Below are 17618 nucleotides of genomic sequence, written 5' to 3' on the forward strand. Positions count from 1 at the left end.
ATTCTATAGGACAAATGCTCCTTCTAACAGCCCCACAATATCACCTCTTACCACAAAATCTTCCTTCAGCTTAATCTCTCCCACTCTAAGTTCCCACGTCGCCCCTAATCCTGCTTGAAGCAGCCCTGAGAAACATCGCCCATTATCTTTCCATACCACCTCCAAAAAAATTTTCGCTGCCCCAACGCTTCAACACTATTTTGTTTTATTTTTCTTATTAATATAAGAAGACAGGAATGTCAGGCCTCTGAGCCAAAGCTAAGCCATCATATCTCCTGTGACCTGCATGTACACATCCAGATGGTTGGTTCCTGCCTTAACTGATGATATTACCTTGTGAAATTCCTTTTCCTGGCTCATCCTGGCTCAAAAGCTCCCCCACTGAGCACCTTGTGACCCCCACCCCTGCCCGCCAGAGAACAACCGCTTTGACTGTAATTTTCCTTCACCTACCCAAATCCTATAAAACGGCCCCACCCCTATCTCCCTTTGGTGACTCTCTTTTCAGACTCAGCCTGCCTGCACCCAGGTGAAATAAACAGCCTTGTTGCTCACACAAAGCCTGTTTGGTGGTCTCTTCACACGGACATGCATGAAATTTGGTGCATGAAAGGTGGGGGCAGTGATTGGGTATTGTTCTCTCTGCTGGAGAGAGGGGGAGCCCAAGGCTGTCAGGTGATAGCTATTGAGAAGGTGTAGCAAGCGAGTTTTTCTCAGGTCTGGGACCAGCATGTGGTCAAGGCCAAACCAGGGCTTCAGTCCACGTAATTCCATGGATGCATTTGTCCTCATTCTGGGTTGAGGAAGGGACTCTGCATCAAATCTCTGAAGGCTGAAACAAGCCTAGAGTGGAGGCATGCTGACATATTGGCTGAACACTTTCCTGTGTGGGCTGACATTCCTGGGATAGTTCATATTCACTGTCTGACTCTTCTCCAGATGCCTCTGGGTACAGCCCTTGCATTGACCTGTTTTTCTGTCCTGAACCCAGAAGCTTGGTGTTGGAGTTGGTTTTGCCATAACGCAAAGCTGGGCCCTTTTACCTCTGTTTCCAAATTCCTGTCTGGTCTTGCTATGGGTCATGTGACTTCGTGTTGGCACCATTGTTCCCCCAATTTTCCCCTAAGTCCACCCCCTCATCTGGTTGCCAGAAGACTATTTATCTTCCCAATTTAAAATTTATCATTACTAGCCTGGAAAAGATCGTGAGTCCCTGTCTCCACAAAAATTTTTTTAAAAAATTAGCTCTACTAAAAATACAAAATTAGCCAAGCGTGGTGGCACATGCCTGTAATCCCAGCTACTTGGGAAGTTGAGGCAGGATAATCACTTGAACCTGGGAAGCGGAGGTTGCGGTGAGCTGAGATCGCGCCATTGCACTCCAGCCTGGGCAACAAGAGTGAAACTCCATCTCAAAAAACAAAAAGAAAAACCTTTTCCTTGATTCTTACCATCATAAACAGAAACTTCATGAGAAAGTAGGAAAAGTTTAAACTGAAATTTACAGGTCCACAATCTCTTACTTAACAATCTTGAAATTTGAAAGGTTCTAAAAAGGAAAGTTTTTCATAATTCAGTTGGTGGCATAATATGATTACACCTGAACTCTTTTAGCAGCAAAGCCTGACTAGAACTGATGTGAAGCTATGTTTAGTTTTTATTTACTCTATTTAGGAGAAATAATCACTAAGTTTTGCTGAAAAAATAACATATTGGGTTATGAAGTGCTTTTAAAAAGTTGCTGGAGGCCAAGTGCCATGGCTCACGCCTGTAATCCCAGAACTTTGAGAAGCCAAGGCAGGTGGATCATTTGAGGTCAGGAGTTCAAGAGCAGACTGATCAATATGGTGAAACCCTGTCTCTACTAAAAATGCAAAACTTAGCCGAGTGTGGTGGCATGCGCCTGTAGTCTCAGCTACTCAGGAGGCTGAGGCAGGAGAATCGCTTGAACCTAGGAGATGGAGGTTGCAGTGAGCCAAGATTATACCACTGCACTTCAATCTGGGCGACAGAGTGAGACTCCATCTCAAAAAAAAAAAAAAAGTTGCTGGAAAGTGATAGGCAGCTCTCCAGTTCTTGAGTATAGTGCAGAGTGGGTGAGTGACTGGGGAGAATCGTAACTGAAACAAGGATAAAGAAAAAAGACTTACATGATTCCAGGTATTAAAAAGAACATTTTACTTATAAAGGAAAGAGAACTGGACTAGCTTTGCATTTCTCTTCTACAGTACTATGATAGAAACTAAAATCCAAGAATCTTATGCATAGCTGTCATTCTTGGGCAAATTGATGACAATTTTGGAAATGCTGTGCAAGATGGTAGGGAGATTGCTAGCCTTCCAGTAAAATTCAGTCTTCTCCTTTCCTGTGGGATTATAATTGTAGCCTCAAACATGACCTTCTATATCCCAGCCCCCACTGTAGTTAGACGTGGCTACGTGGACTAAGCTGTCTCTAATAGAATGTGATCAGAAGTGTTATGCGCCATTTCTGAGCCCAGTGACTTAAGACCAGCGTGTGCCCTCTTCATACTCTCAGGAAGACGTGCCTGTGACTCAGTTTCAATGCTAAAGAAACAAGATGGGGGAATACTATGTCCATAAATGATTGTGTAGCAGCATAACTGCGAATGTCCTAAAACAATGCTCTGAAATGCAACATGAGAGAAAGATAAACTTCAATTTTACTCGAGCTATTACATTTTGGGGTTTCTTTGTTATAGAAATTTAGTCTTTAACTAATAATCAGGGATTCAGGCAGTATATCATCTGTAACTTTATCTGAGAAAAGTAATTGAAAGAGTACTCTAACTAGTTTTCAAGATAGGAGAAAATAAAATGAAAGACTAATAATAAATCTGTAATCTCTACAGTGAAATCTAAGTAGAACATAACATTGCAGCTGGGAATTTTTCATAGAAGGACAAAGAAAACATTCTTGAAACTGAACACGCATACTGAGAGGAAATTGTTAATAACATCAGACTTAAAGCTGCAGACTTTTAGTGTGTCAGTTATCTATTACAGCAAAGTACCCCAAAACTTTGTGACTTAAGATGATAATTTGTTATTTCTCATGATTCTGTGATTGGCTGGGCTCAAAGTGGGAGTTCTGTTCCACTTCATGCTGACCGGGGTTATTTGTGGCTACCTTCTTCTAGGAACTTGGCTGGAACATTCAGAATGGCTTCACTCACGTGCCTGGGACATTGGCAGGGAGGTTCTGGGGCTTTTTTCTCTCTCTCTCCATGTGGTCTCTCCAGCAGGTTGGCCAGACCTATTTATGTGGTGGCAGAAGTTGCCAATCCTCTTAAAACCTACACCCGTAACTGTCACAGGGTCACTTCCCTTGTAATTGATCGGTCAAGGTAAGTCACAGTCCAGCCCAGATTCAAGTGGTGGGAAACTAATTCTACTTTTTTCTCTTTTTTTTGAGACAGGGTCTCACTCTGTTGCCCAGGATGGAGTGTAGCAGTGTGATCTCAGTTTACTGCAACCTCCACCTCCTGGGGCTCAAGTGATCCTCCCACCTCAGCCTCCCAGCCTCCTGAGTAGCTGGGACCACAGGCATGTGCTACCATGCCTGGCTAATTTTTGTGCTTTTTGTAGAGATGAGAAGTATCTTGCCTAGGCTGGTCTTGAACTCCTGGGCTCTGGCAATCCACCTGTCTCAGCCTTCCAAAGTGCTAGGACTACAGGTGTGAGTCACTATGCCTGGCCTTCCCACCTCTTTTAAAAATTATTTTTATTTTTATTTTTTGTGGGTACATAGCAAGTATATATACTTATGAGATACATTAGAGATTTTGAGACAGGCATGCAATGTGTCCTAATCATATCATGGAAAATGGAGTATCTATTGCCTCAAGCATTTATCCTTTGTGTTACAAACAATCCAGTTATACTCTTTTAGTTATTGTAAAATGTACAATTATTATTGACTATAGTCACCCTGTTGTGTTACCAAATGCTAGATCTTATTCATTCTTTCTAACTATTTTTTTGGTACCCATTAACCATCCCTACCTTCCCACGCAACTATCCTTCCCAGCCTCTGGTAACCATTACTCTCTATCTCCAAGAATTCAATTGTTTTGATTTTCAGATAGCACAAATAAGTGAGAACATCTGATGTTTGTCTTTCAGTGCCTAGCTTATTTTATTTAACATAATAACCTCTATTCCAACCATGTTGTTGCAAATGACAGGATCTCATTCTTTTTTTTACGACTGAATAGTACTCCATTGTGTATAAATATCACATTTTCTTTATCCATTATCTGTTGATGGGTGCTTAGGTTGCTTCCAAATCTTGGTTGTTGTAAGCAGTGGTGCAACAAACATGGGAGTGCAGATATCTCTTCAATATACTGATTTCCTTTCTTTTTGGGTATAAACCCAGCAGTGGGATTGCCAGATCATGTGGTGGCTCTAGTTTCAGTTTTTTGATGAACCTCCAAACTGTTCTCCACAGTGGTTGTACTAATTTACATTCCCACCAATAGTGTACGACGGTTCCCTTTTCTCCACATTTTTGCCAGCATTTGTTATTGCCTGTCTTTTGGACACAAGCCATTTTAACTGGGGTGAGATGATAGCTCATTGTAGTTTTTATTTGCATTTCTCTGATGATCAGTGATGTTAATCTTTTCACCTTTTTATGTCCACCTTTTCATGTGACTGTCATTTGTATGCCTTCTTTTGAGAAATGTTTATTCAAATCTTTTGACCTCTTTTTTGTTGTTTTTGAGATAAAGTATGGTTCTGTTGCCCAAGCTGGAGGGCAGTGGCAGACCTCAGCTCACTGCAACCTCTGACTCCTGGGCTCAAGCCATCCTCTCACCTCAGCCTCCCAAGTAGCTGGGACCACAGGTGAGTGCCACCATACCCAGCTAATTTTTGTATTTTTGTAGAGACGAGGTTTTGCCACGTTGCCCATGCTGGTCTTGAACTCCTGGGCTCAAGTGATCTTCCTGCCCTGGCCTCTTGAAGTGCTGGGATTATGTTTTTATTTCTGTTTTTGGCGAGAGAAGGGGGTCAAGTTTCACGTTTCATTCTTCAGGGTTTGGATGTCCAGTATTCCCTAAGCCATTTATTGAAGTGACTGTCTCTTCCCCAGTGTATGTTATTGGCCCCTTTGTGGAAAATGAGATCACTGTAGGTGCATGGATTTGTTTCTGGTTTCTCTATTCTATTCTATTGATTTATGTGTTTGTTTTTATGCTAATATCATGCTGTTTTGGTTACTATAGCTCTGTAGTATAATTTGAAGTCAGGTAATGTGATTCCTCCAGTTTTGTTCTTTTTGCTTAAGGTAGCTTTGGCTATTCTGGGTCTTTTGTAGTTTTATGTAAAAAAACAATTTTTTTTTTTTTTTTTTTTTTTTTTTTGAGGCTTGGAGTGCATTGTCTTACTGCAACTTCTGCCTCCTGTGTTCAAGTGGTTCTTGTACCTCAGCCTACAAGTAGCTGGGACTACAGGCAGGTACCACCATACCCAGCTAATTTTTTGTGTGTTTTTAGTAAAGATGAGGTTTCACCATGTTGGTCAGGCTGGTCTCGAATTCCTGATATCAAGCAATCCACCTGTCTCTGCCTTCCAAAGAGCTGGGATTACAGCTGTGAGCCATTGTGCCTGGCCTGTTCTATACAAATTTTAGGGTCGTTTTTTCTATTTCTGTGAAGAATGTCGTTGATATTTTGATAGAAATTGCATTGAATCTATAGATTGCTTTGGGCAGTATGAACGTTTTAACAATATTGAGTCTTCCAATCCATGAATGTGGAATATCTTACCATTTTTTGGTGTCCTCTTCAATTTCTTTCATCTGTGTTTCATAGTTTTCATTACAGAGATCTTTCACTTCTTTGATTAATTCCTAGGTTTTTAATTTTATTTGTGGTTACTATAAGTGGGATTACTTTTTAAAATTTCTTTTTCAGATTATTCACTGCTGGCATATAGAAGTCCTGCTGCTTTTTGTATGTTGATTTTGTATTCTGCAACTTTACTGAATTTATCAGGTTTTTTTTTTTTTTTTTTTTTTTTGAGATGGGGTCTCACTCTGTCACCCAGAGTGGAGTGCAGTGGCATGATCCTGGCTCACTGCAACCTCCACCTCCCAGGCCCAGGCAATCCTCCTACTGCAGCCTCCCAAGTAGCTGGGACCACAGGTGCACACCACCACACCTGGCTAATTTTTTGTCTTTTTGGTAGAGATGGAGTTTCACCCTGTTGCCCAGACTGGTCTTGAACTCCTGCACTCAAGCAATCTGCCCACTTTGGTTTCCCAAAAGTGCTGGGACTACAGGTGAGTCACCGTGCCTGGCAATTTATCACTTTTTTTTTTTTTTTTTTGAGACGATCTTGCTTTGTTGCCCAGGCTGGAGTGCAGTGGTGCGATCTTAGCTTACTGCAACCTCTGTCTCCTGTGTTCAAGTGATTCTCCTGCCTCAGCTTCCCAAGTAGCTGGGATTACAGGTGCACGCCACCATGCCTAGCTAATTTTTGTATTTTTAGTAAAGATGGAGTTTCACCATGTTGGCCAGGCTGCTCTTGAACTTCTGGTCTCAGGTGATCCATGCATCTTGGCCTCCCAAAGTGCTGGGATTACAGGTGTGAGCTACCACGCCCAGAGGAATTTATCACATCTAATAATTTTTTGGAGGACTCTTTAGGTTTTTCCAAATATAAGATCCTATCATCTGCAAGCAAAGATAATTTAACTTCTTCCTTTCCAATTTGGATACCCTTTTATTTCTATTTTTATTTTTTTGAGATGGAATCTCACTCTGTCACCCAGGCTGGAGTGCAGTGGCATGATCTTGGCTCAATGCAACCTCCACCTCCTGGGTTCAAGCATTTCTCCTGCCTCAGCCTCCTGAGTAGCTGGGACTACAGGCGTATGCCACCATGCCCAGCTAACTTTTGTATTTTTAGTAGAGACGGGGTTTCACCATGTTGGCCAGGCTGGCCTCAAACTCCTGACTTCAGATGATCCACCCACCTTGGCCTCCCAAAGTGCTGGGATTACAGGCATGAGCCACTGTGCCCAAGAATACCCTTTATTTTTCTCTCTTGTCTGACTGCTCTAGCTAGGACTTCCATTACTCTGGTGAATAACAGTGGTGAAAATGGGCATCCTTGTCGTGTTCCAGATCTTAGAGGAAAGACTTTCAGTTTTTCCCCATTCAGTATGATACTAGCTGTGGGTCTGTTGGATACGGCTTTTATTATGCCCAGGTATGTTCCTTCTATACTGCTTTTTAAGGGTTTTCCTCTTGAAGGGTGTTGAATTTTATCAAATGTTTTTTCAGCATCAATGAAATGATTATATGGTTTTTGTCCTTCATTCTGTTGATATAATATATCACAATGATTGATTTGCACATGCTGAACCATCCTTGGATCCCAGAGATAATTCCCACTTGGTCATAGCAAATGTTCTTTTTAATGTATTATTGAATTATTTTTGCTAGTATTTAATTGAGGATTTTTGCATCAATATTCATCAGAGATATTGGTTTGTAGTTAATCCCACATCCTTATGGGAGAAGCATCATGCACATCGAACATGGGATTATTGACAGCATCTTTGGAAACAATCTTTCTTTCTTTCTTTTTTCTTTGAGACAGTGTCTCACTCTGTCACCCAGGCTGGAGTGCAATGGCACAATCATAGCTTACTGCAGCCTTGACTCACTGCAGCCTCAACCTCCTGGGCTCAAAGGACCCTCCTGCCTCTGTTTGCTGAGTAGCTGAGACCACAGGCACATGCCACCACGCCTGGTTACATTTTGTATTTTTTGTAGAGATGGGATCTCACTGTGTTGCCCAGGCTGGTCTGAAACTCCTGAGCTCAAGTGATCCTCCCGCCTTGGCCTCCCAAAGTGCTGGGATTATAGGTGTAAGCCACCACACCGAGCCCAGCAATAATCTTTCATAGTTCACCTTCTGGCCATAACAATCCATATCATTTCCCAATCAAAACACACTCATCCACTCCACCAAAAGTCTCAAACCATTATGGCCTTGGATCAAAGTCCAGCATTTCACTATCTAAATAAGGCCCATGAAGAAGTTGTTCCTGTGGTATAGTTTATTGGGTGTGCAGGTACAACTTCTTCAACCCAGAGACCTGTGAACTAAACAGATGACTTATCTGCTCCCCTTATTCCTCACTCCCCACACCCACATACCAACACATTGATAATATAAAGACAGGCCGGGCGCGGTGGCTCACGCCTGTAATCCCAGCACTTTGGGAGGCCGAGGCGGGCAGATCACAAGGTCAGGAGATCGAGACCACAGTGAAACCCCGTCTCTACTAAAAATACAAAAAATTAGCCGGGCGCGGTGGCGGGCGCCTGTAGTCTCAGCTACTCAGGAGGCTGAGGCGGGAGAATGGCGTGAACCCGGGAGGCGGAGCTTGCAGTGAGCCGAGATCACGCCACTGCACTCCAGCCTGGGAGACACAGCGAGACTCCGTCTCAAAAAAAAAAAAAAAAAAAAAAAAAGATAATATAAAGACATAATGACTCCACTGAATAGTCTTATTCAAAAAGGGGAAGAATAGAAAGCACATTAATAGTTGTCGATTCATAATAATTCTGAAATTTACCTGGGCACCTATTGTCAGGTTCTCCTACTCTGAGGACAGGAATTGTTCTTTGATTGTTTTATTGAATGGCTTTTTTTTTTGAGACTGAGTCTGACTTTGTTGCCCAGGCTGCAGTGCAGTGGCATGATCTTGGCCACTGGGCTCAGGTCATCCTCCCACCTCAGTCTCCTGAGCAGCTAGTACTGTAGACATGTACCACTACACCCAGCTAATTTTTGTATTTTTTTGTAGAGACAGGGTCTCACCATGTTTCCCAGGCTGGTCTCGAACTCCTGGACTGAAGTGATCTGACTACCTCGGCCTCCCAAACTGCTAGGATTACTGGTGAGCCACTGCCCCTGGCAGGAATGGTTTCATAATCCATTTTATTTTCAGAAGTTTTTAATTCTGCCTTTTGCCTTCTGGGATCTTGGCTTCACACCCTGAGAAAGCAATTTCCATAAGAAACGGTCCATATTTGTAGTTCAGTAGCTTTTTCAGTTTCTTTCCACCCATAGAAAGTTGAGGGCCCTGGGATCCTTTTCATTTCAAACTGTCTTTGCCCCTTATAATCTATAGTTTCACTTTTGTCAATACACTTCTCTTTAAAACTTTGTGGGCATTTTATGAATATTACTTGGGTTCACACCATACCCCCAAACCACATCCATACTTCTGAGACAGAAGTCTCTCTACTTTGGATATGTCTCATTGCTATAGTGCAATGCCCTTATGTTTCTCAGAAGCCCTTTTGTCTAGGTGAGATGGTCTACAAGGCACTGCCTAATTCCTTCTGAAGTCTTACAGCTGCACTCTTGATTTGATCTTGACCTTGAGGCCACATTTAACTTGCAATTTCCTAGATTTGATCTTTGCTCTGAAGCCATTTCTTATTTTGCTAAGTCCTTAGTCCTTTACTCACTAAGTCCTTTACATTTTGTCTCGTTTCTGCTTGAAAATTGAATAGTTTCTTCTTTGGCTTATTTCTCTTTTGCACTACAACATCCTATGTGGTTAAAATAAATCAGCGAACACTTTTAACATTCTGCATGGGAGTCTCCTAAGGCAGATCCAGATGGTCATTAAGTATGTCTCCTAGCTTCTAAGTTATCACAGATGACAGTGCTGCCAAACATTTTGCCAATGCATCACACTGGTTGTTCTCTCTCCAGGCTTTAGTAAGTTTCCTCACTGCTCTTCTAACCTCCACTCATAGCCTCCTTGCTGTCTTTCCAGGCTCTACCTCCTTTCTGGTCCCAACATCAATGCCACATGTTTTATGTTTTAGTTATGGCAGTATCCCATTTCTAGATACCAATTCTCTAACAGTTATCTGCAAAGGAGTGTTTTGTTATGTAACAACAGATACTGTCATCATTTAGTAATCTGGAGGAAAGAAGATGGCTTCACTCTTATGTATGGGGCCTTGGTGCTGGCCATGGGGTCACTCTCCATATGTGATTTCTCATCAGTCAGCAGTTATCCCATTTAACTTTGACATGGTGGTAGGAGTGTTCTATGACAGCATAAGCAGAAGCTCTAAGGACGATAGAGGCCTACGCTTAGGAACTCATATGGTATCACTTCTGTAACATTTTGCCAGTCAAAATAATTCACAAGCCCAGTCAAGAAACAACAGGTAGGGAAAAAGACTATGTATTAGTCAGAGTTCTCCAGAAAAACAGAACAAATAGGATACGAATATTTATTATTATGAACAATTGGCTCACATGATATGGAGGCGAAGAAGTCCCACAATCTGCTGTCTGCAAGCTGAAGACCCAGGGAAGCCAGTGGTGTAATTCAGTCTGAGTCTAAAGGTCTGAGAAGCAGGGGAGCTGATGGTATAAATTCTAGTACGAGGGCAGGAGAAGATGAAAGGGGATGTTTCAGCTCAGACAGTGAAGCAGGAAAAAAAAAAAAGAGAGCGAGCGAGAGAGAGGGCAAATTCCTCTTTCCTCCACCTTTTGTTCTATTTTGACCTTCAATGGATTGGATAATGCCTTCCTATATTGGGAGGACATTCTATTTCACTGAGTCTACAGATTCCAGTTGACACATGAAATTAACTATCACAGACTCCCTCTCTCTCTCTCTCTCTCTCTCTTTTTAAATCTGCCATCCGCACACTAAAGACTCCTCTTAATGGGAAAAGTTGTAACAACTTTATGGCCATATTTAACCTCCCACGGGTAACTACAAACATCTTAAAGTAAATATAATATTCAATAATTTTATGTTGAAAGCAACATAACAGGAACAAGATATAGATACCCAATATCACTATTTCCATTTAATACATTACTAGAGGTTTTAGCCACTGCAATAGGCAAGAAAAAGAAATGAAAGTTATATAATTGGAAAGAAATAAAATGGTCATTATTTTCTACATAGCTGGAAACAGAAAGTAAGAAAAATGGCTAGACTATTAGAATTAATTAGTTTAATTAATAATTCAGCAAAGGTGTTAGCTTCAAGACCAACATACAAAATAATTGTATTTCTATATTTACACTGAAAACAATTAGAAAATAAAAATTTACATTAAAAATGACATGAAATATTAAATGCCTAGAATAAATCTAACAAAGATGTGTGCAGTTTCTATATTTAAAAACTGTAAAGCATTAAGAGAAATTACAGACACCAAAATAAATGGAGAAATATATCATTTTTATGGATTGAAAGATTCAACCCCACATAATGCTGTTATTAGTCTCCTACGGCTGCTTTAATAAAGTACCACAAACTGGGTTTTTTTTTTAAAACAACAACAACAACAACAACAACAAAAAACACCCAGAATTTATTATCTCACCATTCTTGGGGCTAGAAGTCTAAAATTAAAGATCGGTAGGGTCATGCTTTCTCAGAAAACTATACGGGAGAATCTTTTCTTGCCTCTCTTAGGTTTTGGTGTTATCAACAATCCTTAGCATTCCTTGGCTTGCAACTGCAGTACTTCAATCTCTGCTTCCATCATTGCATGGGGTTCTCCTTGCGTGTGTATGCCTCCATATCTTCTCCTCTCTTAAGGACACCAGTCATAATGGATGAAGTGCGCACCTTCCTTCAGTATGGCCTCATCTTAACTAATTACATCTGCAACAATCCTATATGACTAAATAAGGTCCCATTTTAAGGGTTAGAACTCCAACGCATCTTTTTAGGTGACACAATTCAACACAATGAATAACAAATACCAATTCTCCAAAACAGGCATACCACTTCAGTGTAATAGTAAACAAAATCCCCATAGATTCTAAAATTTATAAGGAAAGTTTTGTCACAACTGGCAAGCTGATTCCAAAATTTACATGAAGATGCAAAGGACCAAGGAAAGTAAAGATAATCTTGAAGGACATAATAGGAGAGAGGACTTTTTCTATCACATACTAAGATTTACTATAAAGCTATTACAGAAATTAAGACAGTATGGTATTTCCACAAGGAGAAACAAAAGGAACAGCCTTCATAGTCCTGAAACAAACCCATATATATATATATATATATATATACACACACACACACACACACACACAGACAACTGATACATGACAAAGGTGTCAATGCAGAACAGTGGGGAAAAGGACAGTCTTTTTAAAAAAATAGTGCTTAATCCATGTAAAATTCACATGGAAAGGTTGAAATCTGACTTACCTTACACTATACACATAACCCAACCTCAGCTGGATTATAAAACTAAATGTGAAAGACTAATAACATTTCTAGAAATTTTCTTCATTTGGTAGGAAAATATTTCTTAAAGAGTATACAATAAGCACTAAGCACAAAGGGTTTTTTGTTTGGTTTTTGGATGCAGTCTTGCTCTGTTGCCCAGGCTGGAGTGCAGTGGCACAACCTTGGTTTACTGCAACCTTTGCTTCCCGGTTCAAGTGATTCTCCCGCCTCAGCCTCCTGAGCAGCTGGGACTATAGGTGCACACTACCATACGCGGCTAATTTTCTTTTTTTTTCCTGTGGCAGAGTCTTGCTCTGCCACCCAGGCTGCAGTGCAGCTGTGCGATCTTGGCTCACTGCAAGCCCTGCCTCCAGGGTTCAAGTGATTCTCCTGCCTCAGCCTCCCTAGTAGCTGGGATTACAAGTGCCCACCATGCCCAGCTAATTTTTGTATTTTTAGTAGAGACAGGGTTTCACCATGCTGGCCAGGCTGGTCTCAAACTCCTGGCCTCAAGAATTCCACCTGCCTCAGCCTCACAAAGTGCTGCTATTATAGGTATGAGCCACCGCACTAGGCCACAAAGGTCTTTTAAGTTCATCAAAAGACACCAATGAGTGAAAAGGCAAGCTACTGAGTGGGAGAAGATATTTGCAATATATGCAGTAGTCCTCCCTTATCCATGGGGATATGTTCCAAGATGTTCCACAGATGCCTGAAACCTCCAGTAGTATTGAACCCTATATATGCAATGCTTTTTCCTATACATACATATCTATGATAAAGTTCAATTTATAAATTAGGCACAGAAAGAGACTAACAACTAACAATAGAACAATTATAATATACTTTAATAAAAGTTGTTTAAAACTTAAGAATTATTTGTTACTGGAATTTTCCATTTAATATTTTCAGACCGTGGTTGATTATAGGTAACCAAGACTTCAGAAAGCAAAACCATGGATGAGGGGCGCTATTGTATATTCAAAAAAGACTTATCTTAGTGTATTCCTGATTGCCAAAAGAAAATGCCACAGACTGTGTAATTTATAAATGGTAGAAATTTATTTCTCACAGTTCTGGAGGTTGGCAAGTCCAAGATCAAGGCACTGGCAGATTTGTTGTCTTGGAATTACTCTCCAATTCCAAGATGAAACTTTGTTGTTGTCCTCTTGCTGGGAGGAACATTGTTATCATACAGTGAGGGGTTAAAAGGGCAAAAGGAATGAACCTTTGTGAAAGGCATGAATACCCTCTTTTGTAAGGGCATGAATCCCATTCACGAGGATGGAGTCCTCATAGCCTAACCCCTCCCAAAGGCTCCACTTCTTATACCATTGCCTTAATGTTTAAGTTCCAATATATGAATTTTGAAGGGACACATATATTCAAATCATAGCAGGACTGATACCTAGAATATATGCCCATAAGAAAATGTCAATGCAATACAAAAATGAGCAAGAGACTTGAACAGGCACTTATGGGAGATATCCAGATACCCAAAAAACATGAAAATGGGCTCAGCCTCATTAATAATCCGGGAAAATGCAAATTAAAACCACAATGAGATACCACTATACCCCCTTCAGAATGATTATAATTAAAAAGATGTGCAGTAGTAATTATTGGCAAGGATGTTGGGAAACTGAAACTCTCATACATGGCTGAAGGAGTATAAACTGAAACCACCATTTTCTAAAATTGCCTGAGATTATCTACCTAAATTTTACATATACATAACAAGCAATTTCACTTTTAGGTATAAACCCAACAGAAATGTGTGGATATGTATCACTGTTAAATAAAAATTGTAGGCCATTGTTTTGGGCTAAGTTCCTGCACTAGGTCTCAATGAATCAGACTAAAAATCAAAATGGAGTCACTCACACTGAGGTTCCATGTCATCAAATGGAAACTACCTTGTTATCTGAAGTTCTGAAAAGTCAGGAAAAAGAGTCTAATTTCCCCTGAGTGCCAGTTTCAATTAGCATAACAATGAAATTCCTTCTGCTTTAATCCTTACCAAAAAAAGGTAAACTGAAGTTACCTGATGTTAACCAATCAGTTATTTCTCTATTGTTTTGTTTCTTGGTTCTGCTTTACAAGGAAAATAACTTATTTATTTATTTTTTGGAAAGTTACTTTGAAATGGACCAATCTGTTTTCTATTCTTATTTCTGCTTTCTCCAGCCCTTCTCTGTCTATAAAACCTAACTCTTCTGCTCAGCTCATTGGAACACTTGTTCTATTTTCTGGAATGAAGTGTTTCCAGATTCTAGAATCACAAATGAAGCTAATTGAGATCTTTAAATTAAATTTGTTGTAATTTTGTCTTTTAACACCACCAATGACAAGAATGTTCACAGAAGCATTACTCCTAATAGCCACAAATTGGAAACAACTCAAATGTCCATCAATAGACGATTAAAATTGTACCATATTCACAAAACAGAATACTATACAGCAATTAAAATGAATGAACAGTCACAAATCACAGATGTACCTGTGAAACAATGAATAAAAAAACCCAAATCTCAATTTTGAGCAAGTTAACTAATCTTTTCATTTCTATCTCGAGATTAAAAAATTATACCTCCTAGGGTTAAATGGTGAGGATTAAGTGGGATGGTGCATGTGAAGTGCTCAGCAAGCCAAGCATTTTTTAATATCATGCTCTCTCAGTAGGCCAACTTTCAGGAAATGGGCACTAAAGAATGCTACAGATTAGCTGGATGTGGTGGCACGTCCCTGTAAGCCCAGCTACTCGGGAGGCTGAGGCAGGAGAATCACTTGAATCCAGGAGGCGGAGGTTGTAGTGAGCCGAGATTGCGCCACTGCACCTGCACCCCAGCCTGGGCAACAGAGTGAGACTCTGTCTCCAAAACAAACAAACAAACAAACAAAAATGCTATAGAGCACTTATAGTGCCTTCTAACGCCACTGATAATTCTTCCTCAAACCCCTTCCCCCTTCCTCCACCTTTTCACCATTGAGCCTCGGTCTCTTTAAGAAGTGAACCATAACTGAGGAAAGAGGAATGCTGGGAAGTTCTCCTCAGCTCAGGTCTGGAGCCTGACGGGAAAAGAGGGCGGAGACTAGGCCTGCGCACGCGTGGTTGGCCGGCTGCTGCGTTGTGATGGATCAGGCGGAATTCCAGAAGAGAAACTAATCCTTGTCTAGGCGCAGAGGGCTTGGTTCATATTCGCAAATTCCCCGTCCGGTGCTCTTCCGGTAGCAGGGAGGCGACAGAAGGTGGGTGCGGCCGCAGTGGTAGTGGGCGGGACGGCGGGGCGGAGGCCACGCCACGTGACGAGGCGTTGCGGCGGGGGCGGTGCCAGGTGGGCTACGCTGCTGGGGCGGCTGCGGATTTCGCCTTAGGGACGCGTTGACACTCACGGGCTGGTCCGCTGCTCTCAGTCGGAGACCACGTTGCCTCGTTAGTCCTCAAAGATGGGCGTGGGAATTCTTGGTGGGAAGGAGAATTTCGGAACGCGTGCTGTTCTCAGAGGAGGGATGAGCGCCCATAGATGTTTGTGGCGAGTGCGCAAAAGTTCTCATCTCTTCTTTGGAACAGTCTTTTCAACCAGTTGTGCGTTTCCATCCCTGACTATTCGGATAAAGACAACTTTGAAGAGCTTTTTGTTTTAGGTTTAATTCGTCCCGTTTAGTTCTTTGACTTTTAGGGGAAGGGAATTTACTGAATGGCCAACTGAGTTTCTTTTCTACAGGAAGGCGATTGTGAAGCGGGTCTCAGAGGGGCTTGATGTCCCCCACCCCTCACACGGAGACCTTGAAAGAGGCAGGTGACTCACTTTCAGTAAGGGCGTGCATGTTGTTCGCCTGCGATGGATGGCATCTTGAGCTCACCTCTAGCGTTAGGCCAAGAAATGGGGCCCTTAGGGAGGCTTCCAGTGAAGGTTGAGTTACAGGTCAGGGCTGGGAGGTTGTTGTGCCCCTCTTTGAGAAATAAAAGGCGACGTGGGCCTCTAAGTACTGACTCTCATGGGGTCAGAAACTATTTCTTAAGTCCATTCTTCTCAGAGTTTGGTAACTTCCTCCCACATCTTGGTCTGCTGGTCTAATTCCCTTCAATAAACTTCAACGTAGGAAAGACCAGAGTGTGTGTCTTTAAAGATACTAGAGAAGTGGGAGCTGTTGCTGGAAAGCTGTTTTCTTATGTAGCTACTGAAGGAACAGAAAGCAGGAAGAAAGAAAAAAGTTAGTTGTGGCCCCAGAAGAGTTGTTTTTCAAATGCTGAGCCGTGAAGCCTCATGCACTCAACACAAAGCTTTTCTTTCATATAGATAAGCCTGAAGAAAAAAAAAAAATAATAAACCTGAGTATGTATTTTAGGTGTCCAGCTATCCATTACCAAGAAGAAATCTATTCGTTTGAGCCTGAAGAACTCTTTGAGGTAAAAAATTAGAATGAAAGAACCTTTGGATGGTGAATGTGGCAAAGCAGTGGTACCACAGCAGGAGCTTCTGGACAAAATTAAAGAAGAACCAGACAATGCTCAAGTAAGCATTTCATCTTGATTTAAACATTTTAAAAAATTCCTTCTTTTCCGTCTGGTCAACTGAAAAATTTTAGTTAGGCAGTTTCTGGTTTGTAAGTTTAAAATAACCCAAACTGAGACAGGCTCTCGCTGTCGCTCAGAGTATTTATAGTGCAGTGGTGCGATCTCCTTGGCTCACTGCAGCCTCCACCTCCCAGGCTCAAGTGATCTTCCAACCTCAGCCTCCTGTGTAGCTGAGACCACAGGGCACACACCAACACGCTCAGCTATTTTTTTGTATTTTTGGTAGAAATGGGGTTTGGCCACGTTTCCCAGGCTGATCTCAAACTCCTGAGCTCAAGCAATCCACCCGCCTTGGCCTCCCAAAGTTCTGGGATTACAGGCATGAGCCATCATGCCTGACTGGTTTTTTGCTCTTTGAATGAAAGCTATAACTACGTGGTTTTGTTTGTGTGGAAGGAAAGTAGTATATTTACCATTTTTCCATACTTGTCATTAAAAAAAATTCTCTTGTATCTGGTAGTACTTTTCTTTATTCTGTTAAGAATTTGTGGTCTGTGCTAGTCTCTGGGTATCCAGGACTGAGCAAAGTCAGCTTAGTCCCTCCCTTGTAGAGCTTATATGTTAGTAGAGGAGGCAGAGATTACAAAAGTATTGGTCAAATAATATATATAATTACAAACTATGACAAGTACTCTGAAAGAAAAGCCTAAAGTGGGGATCTGACCTAGTTTTGGTTGTGGTCTGAGGCCTGGGAATGGCTAGGAAAGGCCTCTCTAATGAAAGGATGTGTAAGCTGAATTATGAAGAATGAATTGATTAG

At 41.4% G+C, this 17618-nt stretch overlaps 1 protein-coding gene across 25 annotated transcripts in view; it reads left to right on the forward strand.

Moving 5' to 3' along the window:
• The first annotated feature begins 15387 nt into the window (after window positions 1–15387).
• Window positions 15388–17618, forward strand: part of ZMYM6 (zinc finger MYM-type containing 6) — a 46750-nt gene continuing 44519 nt past the window's right edge. For 8 of the 25 annotated variants that reach the window (XM_077992005.1, XM_077992044.1, XM_077992053.1 and 5 more), the window contains exons 1-2: window positions 15388–15528; window positions 16630–16796. In XM_077992005.1, coding sequence (XP_077848131.1) covers window positions 16704–16796 — 93 coding nt within the window. In that variant the 5' untranslated portion in view covers window positions 15388–15528; window positions 16630–16703. Of the gene's footprint in view, window positions 15529–15609; window positions 16076–16629; window positions 16797–17618 lie in introns of those variants that run through there. The other 17 variants (XM_077992006.1, XM_015134807.3, XM_077992060.1 and 14 more) reach the window with 5 other exon arrangements.

This window comes from Macaca mulatta, chromosome 1, assembly GCF_049350105.2.
Source record: "Macaca mulatta isolate MMU2019108-1 chromosome 1, T2T-MMU8v2.0, whole genome shotgun sequence".
Taxonomy (NCBI): Eukaryota; Metazoa; Chordata; class Mammalia; order Primates; family Cercopithecidae; genus Macaca; species Macaca mulatta.